Source organism: Sesamum indicum, linkage group LG10 (assembly GCF_026168435.1).
Source record: "Sesamum indicum cultivar Baizhima isolate 11 linkage group LG10, ASM2616843v1, whole genome shotgun sequence".
Classification (NCBI taxonomy): domain Eukaryota; kingdom Viridiplantae; phylum Streptophyta; class Magnoliopsida; order Lamiales; family Pedaliaceae; genus Sesamum; species Sesamum indicum.
Genome location: NC_142666.1, coordinates 2,684,202 through 2,702,586, shown reverse-complemented (window position 1 = coordinate 2,702,586; position 18,385 = coordinate 2,684,202). Strand labels below are relative to the sequence as shown.

The 18,385-nt window shown below is 35.8% G+C and overlaps 3 protein-coding genes across 4 annotated transcripts; 2 read left to right on the top strand and 1 right to left on the bottom strand.

Annotated features, from left to right (window-relative positions):
* Positions 1–4,556: 4,556 nt before the first annotated feature.
* On the top strand, positions 4,557–10,523 carry LOC105172533 (putative sodium/metabolite cotransporter BASS2, chloroplastic). Of its 2 annotated transcripts, XM_011094009.3 has the most exons (8): positions 4,557–5,208; positions 6,015–6,155; positions 8,670–8,825; positions 8,903–9,024; positions 9,168–9,329; positions 9,529–9,589; positions 9,815–9,873; positions 9,978–10,117. In XM_011094009.3, exons 1-7 carry the CDS (start codon positions 4,789–4,791, stop codon positions 9,845–9,847), a joined length of 1,095 nt encoding a protein of 364 aa, XP_011092311.1. In that variant the 5' UTR covers positions 4,557–4,788; the 3' UTR covers positions 9,848–9,873; positions 9,978–10,117. The 2 variants fall into 2 exon arrangements, with proteins under 2 accessions (XP_011092311.1, XP_011092310.1); XM_011094008.3 differs by lacking the exon at positions 9,815–9,873 and having other exon boundaries at positions 4,561–5,208; positions 9,978–10,523.
* A 107-nt stretch (positions 10,524–10,630) lies between these two features.
* Positions 10,631–12,022, top strand: LOC105172534 (uncharacterized). Its single transcript, XM_011094010.3, has 3 exons — positions 10,631–11,362; positions 11,511–11,622; positions 11,703–12,022. Exons 1-3 carry the CDS (start codon positions 10,989–10,991, stop codon positions 11,841–11,843), a joined length of 627 nt encoding a protein of 208 aa, XP_011092312.1. The 5' UTR covers positions 10,631–10,988; the 3' UTR covers positions 11,844–12,022.
* A 2,361-nt stretch (positions 12,023–14,383) lies between these two features.
* Positions 14,384–17,062, bottom strand: LOC105172535 (glyoxylase I 4). The gene is made up of 3 exons (XM_011094012.3): positions 16,713–17,062; positions 15,200–15,537; positions 14,384–14,541 (listed from the first exon to the last, which is right to left on the bottom strand). The coding sequence occupies exons 1-3, from the start codon at positions 16,967–16,969 to the stop codon at positions 14,462–14,464; spliced, it is 675 nt and encodes a 224-aa protein (XP_011092314.1). The 5' UTR covers positions 16,970–17,062; the 3' UTR covers positions 14,384–14,461.
* Between the last annotated feature and the right edge of the window lie 1,323 nt (positions 17,063–18,385).

Below are 18,385 nucleotides of genomic sequence, written 5' to 3'. Positions count from 1 at the left end.
AGATTACTAAATTTTCAAATATACGAAGGGATCTTTATAATTATGTTAAATTTTAGTGGAGCTTATTGTAATTTATCAAATTTTATAGATTGCAAAAATCTATAGTCAGAATTATGCATAGAATATATTATTCAAATTTCGACTATTGCATGAACATTTATGAATTCTTTTATGGTCCGCAAAGAGTTTGATTGACTCAAGAGTCTAAGTTCTTGAGGGAACCTCCCACACCGCGCGCACTCCATGCTAGTGAAAGGACATACGTGGAGAGTCCAAGTGTATGCCACGTGGGTTTCAGAGAGGGATGTGCACATGGAGGTTAAGTCAATTATCAATATTTGGGCTACAATATTGGGCTATGTTATGGACTTCCTCCACCTATGCGATCGTATTTATGGAAGGAGGTATCTGGGCCCCTTTGCTCGTTCTTGGGCCGCAATTCTTTAGGCCACATCCATAAATCTATATTATTTTTTAATTTACCACTTATAATTTCAAACAAAATATAGTTCACCTCACCTTAAATATTCTCCCCAATTATCTAAATTGAAATTGAATTTTTTATTAGGATTTTTATTGCATCTTATATTTTATTTAACGTGTATTTATTATAAAAATATCATCAATTTTATTATAATTAATACATATACAAAAAATAGAATATAAAATGCAATGTGTAAATTGAATAGAAAATTTAATTTGAAATCTAAACATGTTATTTAAATCTCAACTTCGAAGTTAGAAGAATAAAAGGAGAATTTTAATGCAGATTGATTCTGATTGGATCAACACCAGTTGCATGATAAATATAATACATTGCTTGAAATATAATTTTTAAAAAGTAATTAATTATGTGCAAATATAATGCATTTGATATTCCATTGATTTTAATATATGTGATTTTAGCACGGGTCGAAAATCCTTGGATATTGGTGTTGGATTTGAACAAATTGAGTGAAAGCACTTGAGAAAAATGACCTACAAAATAGCGCGTTAGCACTATAATGCTTAAATTAATCTTGGGTTTAAAAATAAATAATTATGGAGATAAATTATAACGAGAAATCATAATAGAAATAAGAATTTCGTGAGCAAAAACACAAGTTGAAAGTGTTAGAGAGATCTCAAGAGAGTTTCTAGATTGTGGAAGGGTAATCTGTTGAGGGGTGCCTCTCATATTTATAGAGGAGTCCCTCTATACCAGGAGTTCTAGGGGGAGCTGTGTGTCTGGCAAGGAAGGCAGGATTCTTGTGGATAAGGTTGCACCTTATCCACTCCTTGAGCAGTAAGTCTTCGGATGAGGAAGGAGTCATTCTTCGTGAAAACTCTTGCTTGCAAGGAATCCTCTCAGGCTAAAGAGTTCAGTTTCTTGAGGGCACATCCCTTCCCTCAGTTGGGCTTGGAAGGGTGCAGCAGGCCTTCGCAGGACCTCCTTCTTGGGCCAAGCTTAGTGAGGCATGCTTCTCTCTTGGACAAATTCTGGTGTGGTGGGTTCTCTCTTGGGCTGAGCTTAGTAGGCCTCCCTCTTGGGTCGAACTTGCAGTAGGGGGCTTCCTTTTTAGGCTAAACCCGACCCTTTTGAGCGGGCTGCTTCCTTCATGGACTGATGGGCTTGACTTGGGCTTTCTAGGATGTTATGAGCCTCTCATTTCTTTCTTCTTTTTAGTTCGCTCAGACCTCTTTAAGCCAGCCTATTTTTATGCACATCAACAGCCCCCTCCCTCACTATAATAAGTGGATATTTCGTTACTTATTAGAGTAGAAATCTTTAGAGATGGGGTCCGAAGAATGACCTTTTTTTTCCTCCCCACCCCCCTTTTTTTCGAATTCCTGCAAAAAATGTTAATAGCATAAGTATGCTTAGAATAAGAAGAACTTACTTCGTATCTATATGGGCAGGATTTTTTAGGAGGGTGCCTTTCGTGTCTACTTCGATGTAGGGCTTTATTTTTCTACAAGAGAATGTTAAATAACAAAGATAGATATATATTACGAATAGATCTTAGACGGAACAAAGTTATTGTACCTCCTCGGAGGAGGGCTTATTTGAAAGGGAGCCCTTATTGGAGCAAAACTTAGGACCCTCATCGGAGGTAGAATAAGGTATCCATTGGAAGCAAGGCTTAGATGCCTCCGCGGAGGAAGGCTTAGGTGCCTGCACGGGACAGAGCTCACAAGTCCCACAAAGAAGGACCTAAGTGTCTGCCCGACGAAGGGCTTGGGGAACCTCCACGGAGGAGGGTATTTGTGCTTGTGTGGAAGACAAGGCTTTTATGCTTGTGTGGAAGACAGAGCTTTTATGATACGGGTGTCTTCTTCGTGAAATCCCTACAAGCAAACATATGTTAACACATTAAAGGGGGTAAAATAAATATCCAAAATTATTTTGAAAAAAAATACTCCTTGAGGGAAGCAAGTATGTAAAGATTTATTTGTTGAGGGGGATGCCCCCTTGGTGCAAATTTTTTTTAAGGGTGATGCCTACCTTGGGGTAGGTTTATTCTTAAAAAGGATGCTCGTCTGCTCTTCCAGGAGGCGTTTTGCACATTAAAAATTGAATTAATGGAACATTAGAACTGAATAACAATAATGATGGAGCCGCTGAAGTTTGGCCTTAAACAGAGGTAGTAATCAGTTGTAGGAAGTCCTCTAGCGTGAGGGGACCGTCCTTTTGGGAGAGTCCTCCAAGAAGGTGTAGACTCCTTCCATTGATCTCACGTCTTAGATCTGTGTTTCCCACAGACGGCACAATTGATGCATACAATTTTAGCATGGTCCAAAATTCTTGGATCTCGATGTTGGATTTGGGCTAATTGAGTGAAAGCATTTGAGAAAAAAGACATGTAAAACAACACGTTAGCACTCCGATACTTAAGTTAGTCCCGGGTTTAAGAATAAATAAATATGGAGATAAATTATAATGAGAAATCGTAGTAGAAATATAATTTCGTGAGCAAAAACAAGAGTTGAAAGTGATAGAGAGATCTCAAGAGAGTTTCTAGATTGTGGAAAGGTAGCCTGTTGAGGGATGCCTCCCATATTTATAGAGAAGGAGTCCTTTCATAGAAGGAGTTCTAGGGGAAGTTGCGTGTCTAGCAAGGAAGGTGGGATTCTGGTGGATACAGTTGCACCTTATCCGCTCCTTGAGCAGCAAGTATTCAGATGAAGAAAGACTCTTTCTTCGTAAAGACTCTTACCTTGCAAAGGAGTCCTCTTAGGCTGAGGAGTTCGGTTTCTTGAGGGCACCTCTTTTTCCTCAAGTTGGGCTTGGAAGGGTGCAGTAGGCCTTCGCATTAGGCCTCTTTTTTGGGATAAGCTTAGTGAGGCAGGCTTCTCTTTTGGACAGAGTCTAGTGTGATGGGCTCTCTCTTGGACTGAGCTCGACCCTATTGGTTCTTCTTTTTGGATCTTTCGAATCTCTTTGGGCTAGCCTATTGTTATACACATGAAATTTGATTGATATGGCCAAAAAGATTTCCTAGAAGGAAAAATTGCATAAAACCCCCCTGTATTTTCAAAATTTAGCTAAAAATCCCCTGTGTTCAAAGATTAGGAAACAAAAATCCTGTGTTTTTCAAAATGTTGCATACTCTCCCATTCCGTTAGACAAATCCTAAAAGCATTAAGTTTTTGCTGAATTGACCATTAACCCTTCTTATAACAACCATTGATCTTTGAATGTAAAAAATAAAGGTCCAAATTTTAAGTAATTTAAATATATTTTTTTTATTTATGTATACATTATATACAAAGCATATACTATTTCTCCTAAATCTTCTGTCTAAGATTCCAGCGTCGTCTGAAAGAATTTTCGGCCATGACTTGTACCATTCGAATTCTCTCCTTAAGGCGAACATATCCATACTATCAATTGAATTTTCATTGACTAGAGAGAGTGGGCTTCAAGCACGACCGTCAAAGTTTTTTGGCTTCAATTTATTGTTGTCCGGTGAATTCCAGCATAGGACCACCACCACTAGACTCGCATCGACCTGAAGATTCGAACGAGAGAAACCTTGTTCATTTTCATCAAGTTTTTGTTGAGATAAAATATTTTTAAATTTTTGAGCGAATGGACAAATCGCTGCCGTGAAGTTCTTGCCGTCGATTCGCCTCCATATGGACGAATCGCGACCTGAGACTACCATTGTTTGACTCCTCTCGTCCAAACGATTCCAACAAGGCCAATCTTGCCCATTTTCATCACCGTCGACGACTCCGTCAACGACGGAAAGTAGAGAGATAAACAAAAATTAAGTAAAATTTGCCCATTTAAAACCCTATTTTTGTGTAGTATGTTTGTGAATTGTATATATAGTGAAGGAAAAGGGCATTTTGGACCATTGCACTACCAAAAAAATTGAAATTGGATAAAAAAGGGCCCTTACTCTCATTTTACTGCGTGTACAACACCTTTGGTTATTTTGGATGAAGGAGGTCTTTTTTGCAGAGTTTTAAAATTCATAAGATCTTTTATAACTATTTTATTTAACACATAAATGTTGTACAATTTTAACATAATAAGAGGGTGTTATGCAATTTTCTCTTCCTAGAAAGAAAGATCCTGAAAGGCAGCATTCGGTCCCACAAGATTTCTGAATTCACGGTCAATTGCAGCCGCCTGGATTTCCACCGCATTCAACTTCAATCATCTGTTTTTGTAAAATTTGATGATATTTTTCTTTATCGTTCAAGAAACAAATCATCAAGATTTGCTACAACTGCACAAGTCCCAGTTCCACTTTTTTCACTTATTACCGCAAGAACAGTGTTCTTTGTCAATCAACAATGTCTCTTTCTCTCTGCTTCACGCCATTGATCTCCCAAGCAAGACAAACCCCTGCAAGAATCCCTCTCTACAGACCTCTCAGCCCAATTGATATCTCTGCCAGACCAAAGTTTGCATATTCAAGATTTTCAAGTAGAATTAACTATGGGGTTAATGAGAATTTTGAGAACTTAGCAGCAGTTGTGCCGCCTGATAAGCAGCCCAGATGGGAGAGCTGGTTGGCCACTGCTGCAAGTTTGTACCCTGTTTATGTGACTGTTGGAGGGGTGGTTGCTTTTTTGAAACCCTCAACTTTTTCTTGGTTTGTGAATTTGGGTCCAACTTCATATAGCTTGACTCTTGGGTTTATTATGCTGGCTATGGGTATAACTTTGGAGCTCAAAGAGTTGGTCAATCTGTTCAGACAACGGCCTCTTTCTGTGAGTTTATCAACAGCCCATATTAGTTTAATGTATTTGAATCTTGAAATTTTGTTTTTGTATTGATCTAGGTTGAGTTGTTATAATGTTCTGGTCTGTTATGTTTGTCCATACATAAAATTTATGTATTTTTGAGCTGGTGTTGGATTTTCGGATCAACTGAGAAGATACAATGAGATATACCTATGGCGTTGTTGGATTGGAATGTATGAACATTAGAGATATTGTTTTAAGTTGTTACTATCGTGAGAAATGGCTATAGGTTTTTAGGATAAGTTTGTTCACTGGGAATTCAGAAATGTTAGTACTAGTAGTGCTAAGAGAAAGAGAATGCTCTGTATTTGATTTTGTTGAATACCATGCTTGCTAAGTTGTTAGTACATTGTCGCTATTCTCAGTGTAGTTTAAGAGCTGTTCTAGGGATATAGAAGGATAACGGCTGTCGGAGCAAAATTTAGGGAAGAACCCACATAATGCTGTTTCTAAGTGTTACCTGTGTTTCACTATCAGGGCTTTGATTTTGGAAGGTTAGTGCAGCAGCTAGTGTAATCCTCTGTCGTCTTTCTTGTTGATTTTTGAACTGTTCATTTGGAATCGTTAGGAGATGCCGAGTGTTGCAAGTTTAGAAAGAATAATAAACTATCAATCACTATGCTATTCTGCATTCATTACACAAGATTATCATATTTTCTTCTTCTTGGTCTGACAATATGACCTGTTGGTTAGCATTTTGTTCTTGCTTCTGGAGAACACCAGAAGAAAGTGGTTTTTGATTCGTCACAAGATCTGTCATTCCCTTGTATCAGATACTCTTCGGTTGTGCTGCTCAATACACTATTATGCCTGCTTTTGGGATGATAGTTAGCAAGTTGTTGGGGCTCTCACCATCTCTTTCAGTAGGGTTGATATTGGTCTCTTGTTGCCCGGGAGGTACAGCATCCAACGTGGTAAGAGCAATCTGTTATAGTTCTTTGCCATAGTTACGTAATCCATCTCTTTTTTCTAATATTTTTTCACGTCCAAAGGCCAAAGGATCAGAATATCATCTCATGCACTGCTTATATTTCCTTTGTACTTATCTGCAACTATGCACTTACATCACCTCCTTGCATCTAATTTGGCCAATATGGTGCCCGTTTAGGTAACAATACCATTACAAATTGTTAAGAATCATGAATTGATCCGACTAACTTAAAATTACAATAGAATCATAACAAGATCTTAGTGATTCTTGTGATATCTATATGATTTGATTTTGGAGATACAGTATTTCCTTATTTTTATGTTATACACATATGTAATTCACCTATATAAATAGGTGGAGGTTATATCATCAAACTAAGTGAGAATAATATGATTTAGCCCTTTGGGCATTTGTCTCGTAGACGCAGGTCATATGACCGAACCAACAGAGCACGTTAAAAAAAAAAAAAAAACCTGCTGAAACCCTAGCTTGCCGCCGCTGAAACCCTAGTTGTGCGCCGCCGCCTGGAACCCTAACTGCTGCCCCAACACTGCTTGTGCTGTGTAGGCAACACTGGCTCCACCAAGCCTTTACTTCGGGTGTTGATATGGTACCGACCATGGGTGACCCGATCTTTACGGCGTAGGCTGGAGATGGATAAAGTGGTCCGTGACCTAAGGAATGTAAATAGCCAACCACATTATATGAACGTGACCTACTACTTAGAACATTCAACCAACCACGAGCACGAGTAAACCAATCCGCACAACAACACACTTGGGTCGAGCACGAATTGGAGGTTTTGTGAATTTGAATCACCAATCTAATAGACTAGATTGACAAAGCAAAGGTTTCACCAAACCTGAAACAAGTATATAACTCTCCAAAATAAGAGAACACTCAATATTTTATAAACTTAGATCAATTCTTGAATAATTCGATTGTGTCCCGCATGCATGGCTGGTATGTGCCTTTTATAGTCCTAAAACACTTCCAAATTAACCTTTCATATCCCCAAGTGACTCCTTGGTGGATGTACATTCAATACTTGGTAAAAAATTACTAAAAACTAAGCATTCTTGGTAAAAAACGAGTAAAACCCATGCATGACCATGTGAATCCGAAAATTGGTGTATAAATGCACTTTGAGTGTAGTTGAAAGGCCTCCTTTGACCACATGGCTGCACTTGGACGAGCTGGGCTCCTATTGTGGGCTTCTTTGGGCTTGAATTAGTGAAATTAAGCTCACATGTTGGGCCTCCAATTGTGACTTGATCCCATTAGCAAAGATTAAGTTGGATTGGGCTTGAATTACTTCTTGCATTCTCTTCAACCTTTCTCTTGTCATTGCCCACTTCCAATGGTTAAATCTTGGTCCATTGGATCTTGAATTTCTTTTGCTTGTTGGGCGCCCTCAGTGTTCCTATCAGGTGTTCTACACCTAAATTGTTTGTCTGTCGGTCTCATTCTCTAACCGACCTTTCTACTTCTAATGGGCTCAGTCCCTTTCACTATTGATGGTGTTCTACACCTAAATTGTCTGTCGGTCTCTTTTTGTGATCGACCTTGCTTTTGATTGGCTAAGTGCCTTTCTACTGGTGTTTTGCACCTAAAACTACTGTCTGACTTGATGTTTTTATTTACACTACTGTGGATGTGTGTGCATGGCATGATGACACCTTGACCTCCCCTGGCTTCACACGAAAAGACATAAGCGATTCAAAACCTGAAGAAAAGTTTTGACTTCTATTGTTCAAGTTGGACATGGTTGAACATTCGGTGAAGATCTCCATGTCCAACTTGAGGGGGATTGTTGAGAATCATGAATTGATCGAACTAACTGTGAAATCACAATAGAATAGTAACAAAATCTTAGTGATTCTTGTGATATCTATATAATTTGATTTTGGAGATATTTCTTTATTTTTATGTTATACACATATGTAATTCACCTATATAAATTGGTGGAGGTTATATCATCAAACTAAGAGATAATAATATGATTTAGCCCTTTGGGCATTTGTCTCGTGGGCGTAGGTCATAGAACCAAACCACGTAAATGTTGGTTTTCTGTTTCTCTTTTCACTTTTCTAAAACACTAACACAAATTAAGCCAACAACAGGGGATGATATCTGAGACACTTTAGTTATCAATTCGGTGCTCGTTTGTTGAATTAACCAATAGTAATAGAAGCAAACAATTCTTAGTAATTGGTTTGAATTAATTCTCGTTCTTGTTTCTGTTAGGTGTCTGTTGATTCCACAGGAATTGCATGGTTTACCTTCCACAATTTTGATCTTTATGGCCCAATGTTTCATCGTTGGTGGATGCATAACTTTTTCCTGTTAGTTCTTTAATACAGCTCTATCAAAGTAGCACTATGCTACTAAATGGATAATGATTATGGCTTCAGTTGGTACCTAGTTTTTCAATATGCTATTGATCAGTATCCACAAACCTTCCATTTCATTCCCTTTTCTGAAAATAGTGTTACAGGTAACCTTAATTGCTCAAGGAGACGTGCCGTTGTCGATCGTAATGACAGTATGTACCACCCTTGGAGCGGTGATCCTTACCCCTCTCTTGACTAAGATTCTTGCAGGAACTTATGTTCCTGTCAACGCCGTTGATCTATCCATGAGCACCTTGCAGGTGACGTCAATGCTACTTTTCAACTCCTCAATTTCGTTCCTACACATTTATTTAATGGTCTCTACCCTTGTGTATAGGTGGTAGTTGCTCCGATTCTGCTAGGTTCTTATCTGCAGAGCACATTTCCTGAAGCAGTGAAACTAATGACTCCTTTTGCACCGCTGTTAGCCGTTTTATCTTCCTCACTTCTTGCTTGCAGGTCTTAATATTTTCCATTTAGTTTGTTCATTTCTAACCATTTCAATGGCAAAATACCTCCTCTGCATCCACCCATTCCCCCTCATTTTTTCACCCTTGTGTTTTCACTCTATTTCAAACTTCTGCCTTCTTTATTTGTGCCAGTGTATTCTCCGAAAATGTCGTGCGTCTGAAGTCTTCAGTTGTTGGAGCATCGTTATCCTCCAATACATCTCCAATTCTTCATGCTCAAGCATTGCTCTCAAGTGAGTTGGGTGTCATTGTTCTTTCGGTCATAATGCTGCATTTTGCTGGTTTCTTTGTGGGGTAAGACTTCAAATTCTCTTACGTCGTTCGTGCTCCCTATATGAAAATGCTCTCCTATTACCCTCTCCTTGCAAGTTTGCTTCATAGGAATGGTTAACTTCTTGATTCTTGTGCTAAGTTTGTTGCTGCCCTCAGGTTTCCATACCAGTTTACCTATCTGCAGCTTTCGGTGGATAAACTATTTTGAGATCCTATGCAGGTACCTATCTGCAGCTTTTGGTGGATTTAAGGAGTCACAACGGCGTGCAATATCAATTGAGGTAGGATCCTTCTAATGCTCGATCTCTATCTTTGACAAAACCTTAAGATTTAATATCGAGTGAACAACAATTGCATTTTTCTGGACATGCATAATTTAAGGGTTGATTACAATGACATCTCCTTTGAGTTATGATGATTACTATCTCTTTGCCCGTTTTGCTTTTTACCAATACCTCCTCCCCAAAATCATAACGTTTATATATGGCTGCATGTCGTTTGAACAGGCGCTGATCTTCGGAAATTTGATGGGATATTAATAGTTTATTTCCGGAAAAACATTTGGGTATAATAGTTAATATGTTTTCTGACTTCTCCTTCTTCCAACTCATACAATGCGAGTAATACAAATAGATCGACATATACTGACTCGTGCCTGATTTCTTGCAGGTCGGCATGCAAAACTCCTCGTTAGGAGTGGTTTTAGCTACTTCTCATTTCACCTCACCCATGGTCGCATTACCCTCAGCTATATCAGCCGTAATTATGAACATCATGGGCAGCAGTCTAGGTTTCTTCTGGAGGTACATCGATCCTTCTGGTCCAAAGAGTCGTCCTGAAGCAGCTGAGGAGTGACGACGGTCGTTTAGCATAATGCTGAAGCTGATGCGCCTGACTTCTGGTTTGACGTGAGTAGTTCCAATTGACCTGCACTGTTAATTCTCCATTTCTCGGGGTCGGAAGCTCGACACCTTACGAAAATCTTGAATGATGTATCGAGCATTGGAACATGGACAACAACCTTGGCTTGCCGATGATGTGTGTTGTCTGAGTATCTGTATGATTTCTTGTTTTCACTTGTTTTGTAGTTTTGCTCGTCTTTATGACTAGTTGTAAAATGTTGTTATTTGATAAAGGGTTCCAAACGAATTTTTAGCCATTGTCTGAACTCAGAAGTGACTCACCCCTTTGGTAAATTTTACATTTTATGAGTTACATCAATCTTAACGAGTAGCGTCTGATTTTTCCACATAAATGTATACGGATTCACATACGACTCATTTTCCTATGTCAAAAACTTAAAATTCTTATCCAAATCAGGTTCGATCGAACCAAATTAATTACAAAGCAGGTGTAATATACTTGTAATGTGATTGGTCATTTTTTCTGAAGTGCATTTAATCGGTTTCAGGTTCGGTCGATTCTGGTTTGGACAAGAATTTTCCTTACATCCAAAGCAGAAACAAAACACACACAACATGACGAAAACCGAGGAACACTGCATTTGGTCTGTGGGAATAATATTTCCACAGGAAACATCCAACACTGGAAACAAAATGAACCCATACGAGACAAAGATACATACATAACAAAGTTGTGTGAACCTACATAAACTGCAAACATGTGTATTCATTTGATCCAAATTCCGAATTCCCCAAAGCACTGTTAGAAAAACAAATCATGCGTGCCCCTTTTCATATTCTGAAGTTGCTTTGGATTTGTTGGTTCACTGTTAAGGTTCTTGCAGCTTATTTCCTACTTCTTCAGGCAAAAATGTCTGAAAACTTTCATGTTGAGGATGTTAAAGAAGATATTGGTTACTCATGTTCATTGTCAGAAGTTGATGCCATCCTTCTTGATACAGAAACCTCGCAGTTGAATTGGCCTGAGAGCATGATGAACTCGTTGACGCATGATCGCATTCATAAATCAGCCGAACCTGGAGGAAGAAAATCGAGAAAGGCGTGTAATGGCTGCAGTATATCACCACCTAGTCTTCATAGTGGTCTTCGACCTCCTTCACTTCTCGAGCAACAACTCCTTCCAGTGATCAAGTATGTCAGCCTATCTACGTACTCTGTATTAAGATAGACATTGTGAAAATTACAAAAAAAGCTCCTGGTTTTGCGAAACTTGAGGTAAATATAACATCCACGTCTTTTTGCTGACAGCTCTTTTACTCATGAATCTTGTTAAACGTAGGGGCAATGATGCGGCTCCATTCTCATCGTCAGGAGAGAAGTTCAAATCAGCACAGCTAACAATTTTCTACAAGGGAGAGATCAATGTTTATGACACTGTCTCTGCTGATAAGGTACAATCAATCCCTGCACGACGTGTTGGATAAAAATCAGGCAAGAACTTCATAATATGTCATCACTTGTGCTTGTACAGGCAAGGGCTATTATGGTTCTAGCATGTGAAAGTTCTCTATCAGCTGCTGTTGCAAAAAATGCAGCAGATTCACATGTGCCGATGACACGCAAAGAATCTGTCCCACCGGCGAGTAATTCCCTTTTTACCGTCACTGATTAATGTTTCTTCTTTAAGTATACGGGAATGCAAGAAGGACATAAGTTCATACAACTTATACTATATGTTTTATGATTATAAGATGTTAGATCTTATTCCGAAAATAAGTTTTTTCAGTGTTTGGATAAAATAAGATTATGAAATTTATAATCAACTAATACTATTCACTACAAGGCGCTCACTCCGGCTATTTTTTGACAATCGACGAGAGAGGTGTGATCAAATCTTGCTTCCACCGCGACTTTCTGCATATTTTTTGAAGAAAGCGAGGAATTCTTGCAAGTGATATGTGAACAAATGCAGGTTAAGGGAATGTTTTGAGAAATCAAGAACTCATGTAGCTTGTTCAGGCAAGAAGTAGTAGTTAGTGTAATAAACTAGCAAGAAGTGTTGTGGAGGCTTCAAGCCCATCTTCCATCCAAGAAGTGTTAAATCTGTTGCACCTACCTCGACAAAGGAAACCGAACAACTACAAACGTTTTCTCGTCAAAATTTAGGGACATTATTGCCCAATTTAATTACAATAAACCCAAATCCAAAAGGCCCGTTAGCCACTCTGAAAAGGCAAGGGAGCTAAGTACGTACCACAGTAGAGTGACACGTGGATGTGTACGACGCTGGCCCGTGATGATGATCATATATTCCACCACAGGAATCCATAAAAGGACATACTGCAAATTTGCATCGTACACCAATACCCAAACAAAATTTAGAAGGTGTTTAGCTAAATTTTTTTAATATATTTATATAAATTCATACATGTTACGAGATATTTTAGGAGTTTACAAGATATTGAATTTTATTTTAAAAATAAATTTATAAAATTTTTGGATAAAATAAGATATTAAAGGTTATAACATTTGAAAATATTTTATATGATTTTAGGGTGTTTGGCAAATAAGGTTATTTATTGATGAAATGATTAAAATGGGTATGATATTATTAAAATTAAATAAGTTGTAATTTCTTGATATATTTTGCTTTTAAAATTTTTAAAATATTTTTATAAATAATACACATTTGTTTAATTTAGATGTATAGTCTATAGTTTCTTTGTTAATGCAATGATTATTTATAGTCGTGAAATTTATAATGTATTGAATTTATATTTTTCAATAAATATAATATCAATACCAATCTTATTTTTATTTAACTATATTATTAAATAATTGACTATTTTCTTTTTTTCGAATGTTAGAAAAATTAAATCTCTAAAGAGAAAAAGAGTATGTGTGTATGTATGTGTGTGAGAGATTGTGAGATCTTATAAGAGCGTCAAACACTTTATTGGAATTATAAGCTCTCTAATATTTTATAAGATATTTTAGGGAGCTTATAAGCTTAGCCTAACACCATCTTGGTACAAAACCATGTTGCTAGTTTCATTACTCGGTGAATGCAGAATGAGGGGTAAAATTAAAAATTTATCTAATTTTTTTTATTAATATCAGCATTTTCGATTTAAAGTCTAATAAAATGGGAATTAATTGTAAAGGGAGAATTTTCGAAGGAGGCATAAGTGTAATTATAAAAGGGTTTTTTTTTTTGGGGGGCGGGGGGATAATGTAATTTTGTATTTTTAGAGGAGTTAAGTGTAATAAGCTCAGTATATATATAGCTGAAAATATAATTAATAATTAGGGATGACTGTCATACGTTCGAGTTATCAGGACGAACTTTTTATTTGTTGTGAAATGAGTCACTCTGTCACTAATTCGATCGATTATATATAGTCCATTGTTTGTTAATTGTTTTTCGATTTAAAAATATTACTTCTAAACTAGTTATCGTAGCACGCGGTTCCCGCAAACATATAAAAAGAATCTTGGCATGAGATGATAAAAAAAAAAATAAAAAAATTTATTAAAAGAATAAATTAAAATTATAAATTATAATAAATATGGAGAAGTAAGATGAGAGAGAAATATGGGGCAGTGGATGGTTAAAAGAAAAAAAATTATAAAATTACTAACCTGACCAAATATTTCAAAACGATCAGAAGGTTTTCTTTTATAATAGTATAGACAAGTGTATGATCGTTTATTCTTCATAACTAATCCAAATTTTAGTTATTTTTACTTAATATTATTGATTATATCATATCAAATTTCAATTATTTATCAATTACTTATTATTATATTATGTGTATTTATTTATTTATTTTTAAATCTAAAGAAAATATTATATAGTTATATCTAATGCTTTCTGAACATACAATACAGTTCAAATTTAAACTCTTAAGGAGCATAAATTTTAATCATAACATATTATAATTCGTGAACTAATTAGGTAAAATTACTCAAAAAATTATTGTAAATTGCCGCAAATAAAATCAAATTTTTATGTAAATATTAATTTTATTCATCTTTTGAATGTATAATAACAAATTATCATAACATTCGGCATGATAAAAAGGTCTGAAATTATTAATAAATTATAAATTATTAAATAGCACGAGTTTTATGCTAGTATTTATATATACAATAACAAGAAAGTAGCACTAGTGTAAGAATTATTGCAACTTATAATAAATTGCTCTCCAATTCTTAATTGCCCCAAAATCATTATTAATAATATAGTTTGATGAAACAAATAATTAATATTTGCAATATGGGATTGTGTCAAATGGAAATGTTCATCATGCCCAATGCCAAGTTCTCCATCATCAGGGCTTCTACTTCTCCACTGCAGTGCATGTTTCCTGCAAAATATGAACGTGAATGAATTATAATAACTCATATAAAATGAGATAAATAGTTTTATGTCGGGTAAGATTGGAATTTATGATTGATCTCAAATTTGTTTATGAGATTTCAGCCTTAACTTCGACCACTGTGCTAAGACATCATTCACATATTTCAACCCGACACTTCATTACATTAGTGGTTGCTCTTTCTGGACACATTTAGAGGAATTACAAGAATGTCTTAATTTGGTCATAAAAATATTTATTTTGACAAATGAGGGTAATTTGATCATTATTTTATTTGACCTGCAATAAATCAGTAAGAAATCAATCGGAGGTAAATATAGATTTTGTATCTAATTCTTTTTTCAATATCAACAAATTCGGTGAATTTTGATTAATGGAGGGACTTGTTTAGTAGATAGAAGCAGATTTCAGGGGTGCTAGATGTAATTCTCCAAAACAAAGGGATTTATGTATAACTACACCAAACTGCAAAGGATGGAGGTGTAAATATTCCTTAATAAAAACTATTCAAGAAATTACGTGCTAACTACAACAAACAAACAGGCACCCGTCAATTATTTTATACCGGGATTATTAAATCCCGTAAAAGATAGCATGAAATTACAAAAATACCCCTGAAGCAATTTGAAGAAATGGTGAAACTTACCATAGAAAGAGGAGGAAGTAGTGAGGGTATTTTTGGGAAGAGGGCAAGAAGAAGAAGAAGAAGAGAGTGGGAGGAGTGGGAGGTTTTGGCAGTTGCAGATCTCAATCATGTAACCATCAGGGTCATGGAAGAAGATCTGATCAACCACAATCCCTCCCTCCCTCACCACACCCTTCACATACTCCACCCCCATCCCCTCCAGTTTCTTCATGATCACATCCATGTCTGAACACTGGAATGATATGTGGTTGTCCTTTGGGTTTATTCTCCCTTTCTTCTTCTCCTTCCCTACTTTCTCTGCTTCCAGCAGATGGATTCCCACCCCATGGTTGAACAACCTAAACACACCCAACACACATCAAACTAAATTTTAACTTGGAATATTCGCACTTTTTGGACGGAAACTGCGCGTTCAGAGTAAAATTGAGAAAAATTTCAACTTATGGGATACAATTTAAAAAAATTGTAACTAAAATTGAAAAATGCCACAACACGTGGGACCAAAAATACGATTTTTTCAATTAAGTTAATTAGTTATCATGGGCAAGCAATTTTTCGTCCTATAACTTTGGTGGGTTGGCACTTTTGATCTATTCTAATTTCAATTTTGCTTTTGAAGACAATAATTGAAGGAAAAGTATCACGTTGGGTCTGATTTCTACTGGAAATTGCCAATTTCACGGAGAAAATGGGGTTGTCGTGTGTTTTTTTCTGAAAAAATTGGTAAAATTGAACTTGGAATGAATCAAAAAATGCAACTCAACTATAATCAGACGACGAAAAATACATTTTTCTCGGATGAGAATTCAAGAAGAGTTTAGAGGGTGTCAACGAAACAAGTAAATCTGTTAATAAGTACCTTAATTATACATACGACTTCATCAATCACGACTTTAGGACAACTCATTCTATTTATTTATTTTCACTACAACAGAATTTGTATTTATTACAAACAAAAATTATTCTTCTACATAAACAATGACATGGTTTTACACGTTTTTTCTGCCCTTTGTACATTCCAGGGAAAAAATAAAAATTTGTTATTACACATGCAACAACATCGTGCCAACAAAAATACAACGTCGTTTCTATAGGTAATCAACTGCTTTCTGGAACAGGATTATTGTTGAAGTAAATTATTTTGCAGTAAAGTTTTTTTTTTTTTAATTTTTCGGCATCGAGCAGTATGATTATTATTAAGATAAATTATAACGATTCCCTTGATATTTGCCATAGATACAAATATTTTTTATTGTTTGAAAAATTACAAATATCCCTTAGAATTAACAGTCACCTAACAAATACCCCTATAATAAGTTACAATGAGGTATCTGTTAGACGACTGTTAATTCTAAAAGTGCCTTTATAATTTGTCATACAACGAGAGACTAATTGTAATTATGGTAAACTGCATGGGAGCCCATCGTAATTTCCTCTTATATTATTATTATTATTATTGGGACGAGAAGAAGAAGACGAGGATAGAGAGGTAGAAGGGTGTGTGTGCGCATACCAAGCTCCTTCAAAGTCAAAGGAAGAGGGTCTCTTGATGAGACCAAACCCTAGAACTTGTTCATAGAACTGCACAGACTTCGTCACCGATTTGCAGAGGAAAGAGACATGGTTGAGTGACAACGTAGGCAAATCCTTTGTTCTGTTGTAGTTGTTGTTCATTGCATTATCAGCTGGAAATGCAAGAAGTGGTGATGATGATGATGATCTGCTCCTCATCACTACTTCTTCTACAACAGTTATTTCTGCAGTCCCCATTTGGTGTGTGAAGTGTGTGAAAAATTTGTGAGTGTAATATGTTTGTTATTGTTGATGATGATAGTGCAGGTGTGTTTGTGTTGTCTTGTTTGGGTGTACATATATAGAGATGTCCGAAGAATGTACATGGGGGGAGGGGGAGGAAAGTTCGAGGAAAGTTCTTGAGTCGAGTTTCAATGGAATTAAATTTAATTGTAAATTAAATAATCCGTAAGTGTTTTTACCATGTAATGGGGTTACAGTTCGAGAATGGAAATGGGGGGAGGAAAGTTCGAGGAAAGTTCTTGAATCGAGTTTCAGTGGAATTAAAATTAAAGTGATGCCCTGTTTACCCAAATCATTCATGTCTTTTAAATTACTACACATACATCGATCGATCAGAAACATCAACGTCATTCAAACAAACCACCCCTTAATTTTTGAAAAGCTGCACATATACACTCCCAAAACGTCGACATCACTACACAAACTATCCTTATTTTCCAGCTATTAGAGGTGGTTTATGCAATTATGCAAAAGACATGAGTAATTTTTGTAAACAAGCCGTGGATCAGGGAATGTAAATATAATTATCACTAATTAAATTTAATTGCATAGTAAGTACTAAAATATTTTTTATTATGTAATTGGGTTACACTCCGAGAATGGAGAGGGGGTGGACGAAGAGGAAGTTCTGGTCTAGGCCGAGTTCGGTCGAATCAAACTTATTTATGTGAGTACAACATATGTTGACTCATTCGAAGAAATATGACCTTTTGTTATGGTTAGTATTATCATGGTCAAAAGTAAAAATATAGTGAATATTAATTAATTACGACCATGCAGGCGAAGTCAAAATATTTGTCATGATTAAAAATTATGTTAAATATTTTAACTATAGGTAAAACTATAACAAAAGTATAGTTAAAATTTAAATTTCCATATTAATTTTATTTGATCACGAGAGATATTAGTGATTTATTATAAATTTTAAGCCGTAATTAAAAAATACTTTTTGAAACTTATTCTAGACCAAAATATATTGTGAGGAACTATACTCAATGTAAATTCATATAAGTAAATCTAAATAATTTATATGATAAGTGTAATTATACATATTCTGAAATTAATTAACTTGGAATGATTAAATTGTGAGTGAAATGATAAATAATGTTTATCTTGATAAAATATCTTGGTAATATACACATATTATTTCAAAATATTAACCATTGAGAACTAATTAATAATAATGAGCCAACACTTAATAATACTAAACAAAATTATTATTAAAATAGATCAATATAAATACGGTTCATTACATTATTTATTATTGAATACATTAATAATTACAAAATAATTTACCAAATATTATTTTGATTCTGCGAATAATTATGCCAAATTTACGTTTCGAGTGCACTCGCGATTTCTTGTACTGTT

Coding starts and splice junctions, on each gene's coding strand:
- LOC105172535 (XM_011094012.3), bottom strand. CDS start 16,969: ATGGGGACTGCAGAAATAACTGTTGTAGAAGAAGTAGTGATGAGGAGC. Junction 15,538..16,712: donor TTTGACTTTGAAGGAGCTTG/GTATGCGCACAC, acceptor GGGTGTGTTTAG/GTTGTTCAACCATGGGGTGG. Junction 14,542..15,199: donor TACTTCCTCCTCTTTCTATG/GTAAGTTTCACC, acceptor CATATTTTGCAG/GAAACATGCACTGCAGTGGA.
- LOC105172534 (XM_011094010.3), top strand. CDS start 10,989: ATGCGTGCCCCTTTTCATATTCTGAAGTTGCTTTGGATTTGTTGGTTC. Junction 11,363..11,510: donor CAACTCCTTCCAGTGATCAA/GTATGTCAGCCT, acceptor TGTTAAACGTAG/GGGCAATGATGCGGCTCCAT. Junction 11,623..11,702: donor ACACTGTCTCTGCTGATAAG/GTACAATCAATC, acceptor GTGCTTGTACAG/GCAAGGGCTATTATGGTTCT.
- LOC105172533 (XM_011094008.3), top strand. CDS start 4,789: ATGTCTCTTTCTCTCTGCTTCACGCCATTGATCTCCCAAGCAAGACAA. Junction 6,156..8,669: donor GAGGTACAGCATCCAACGTG/GTAAGAGCAATC, acceptor ATAGTGTTACAG/GTAACCTTAATTGCTCAAGG. Junction 9,025..9,167: donor TCCTCACTTCTTGCTTGCAG/GTCTTAATATTT, acceptor TATTTGTGCCAG/TGTATTCTCCGAAAATGTCG.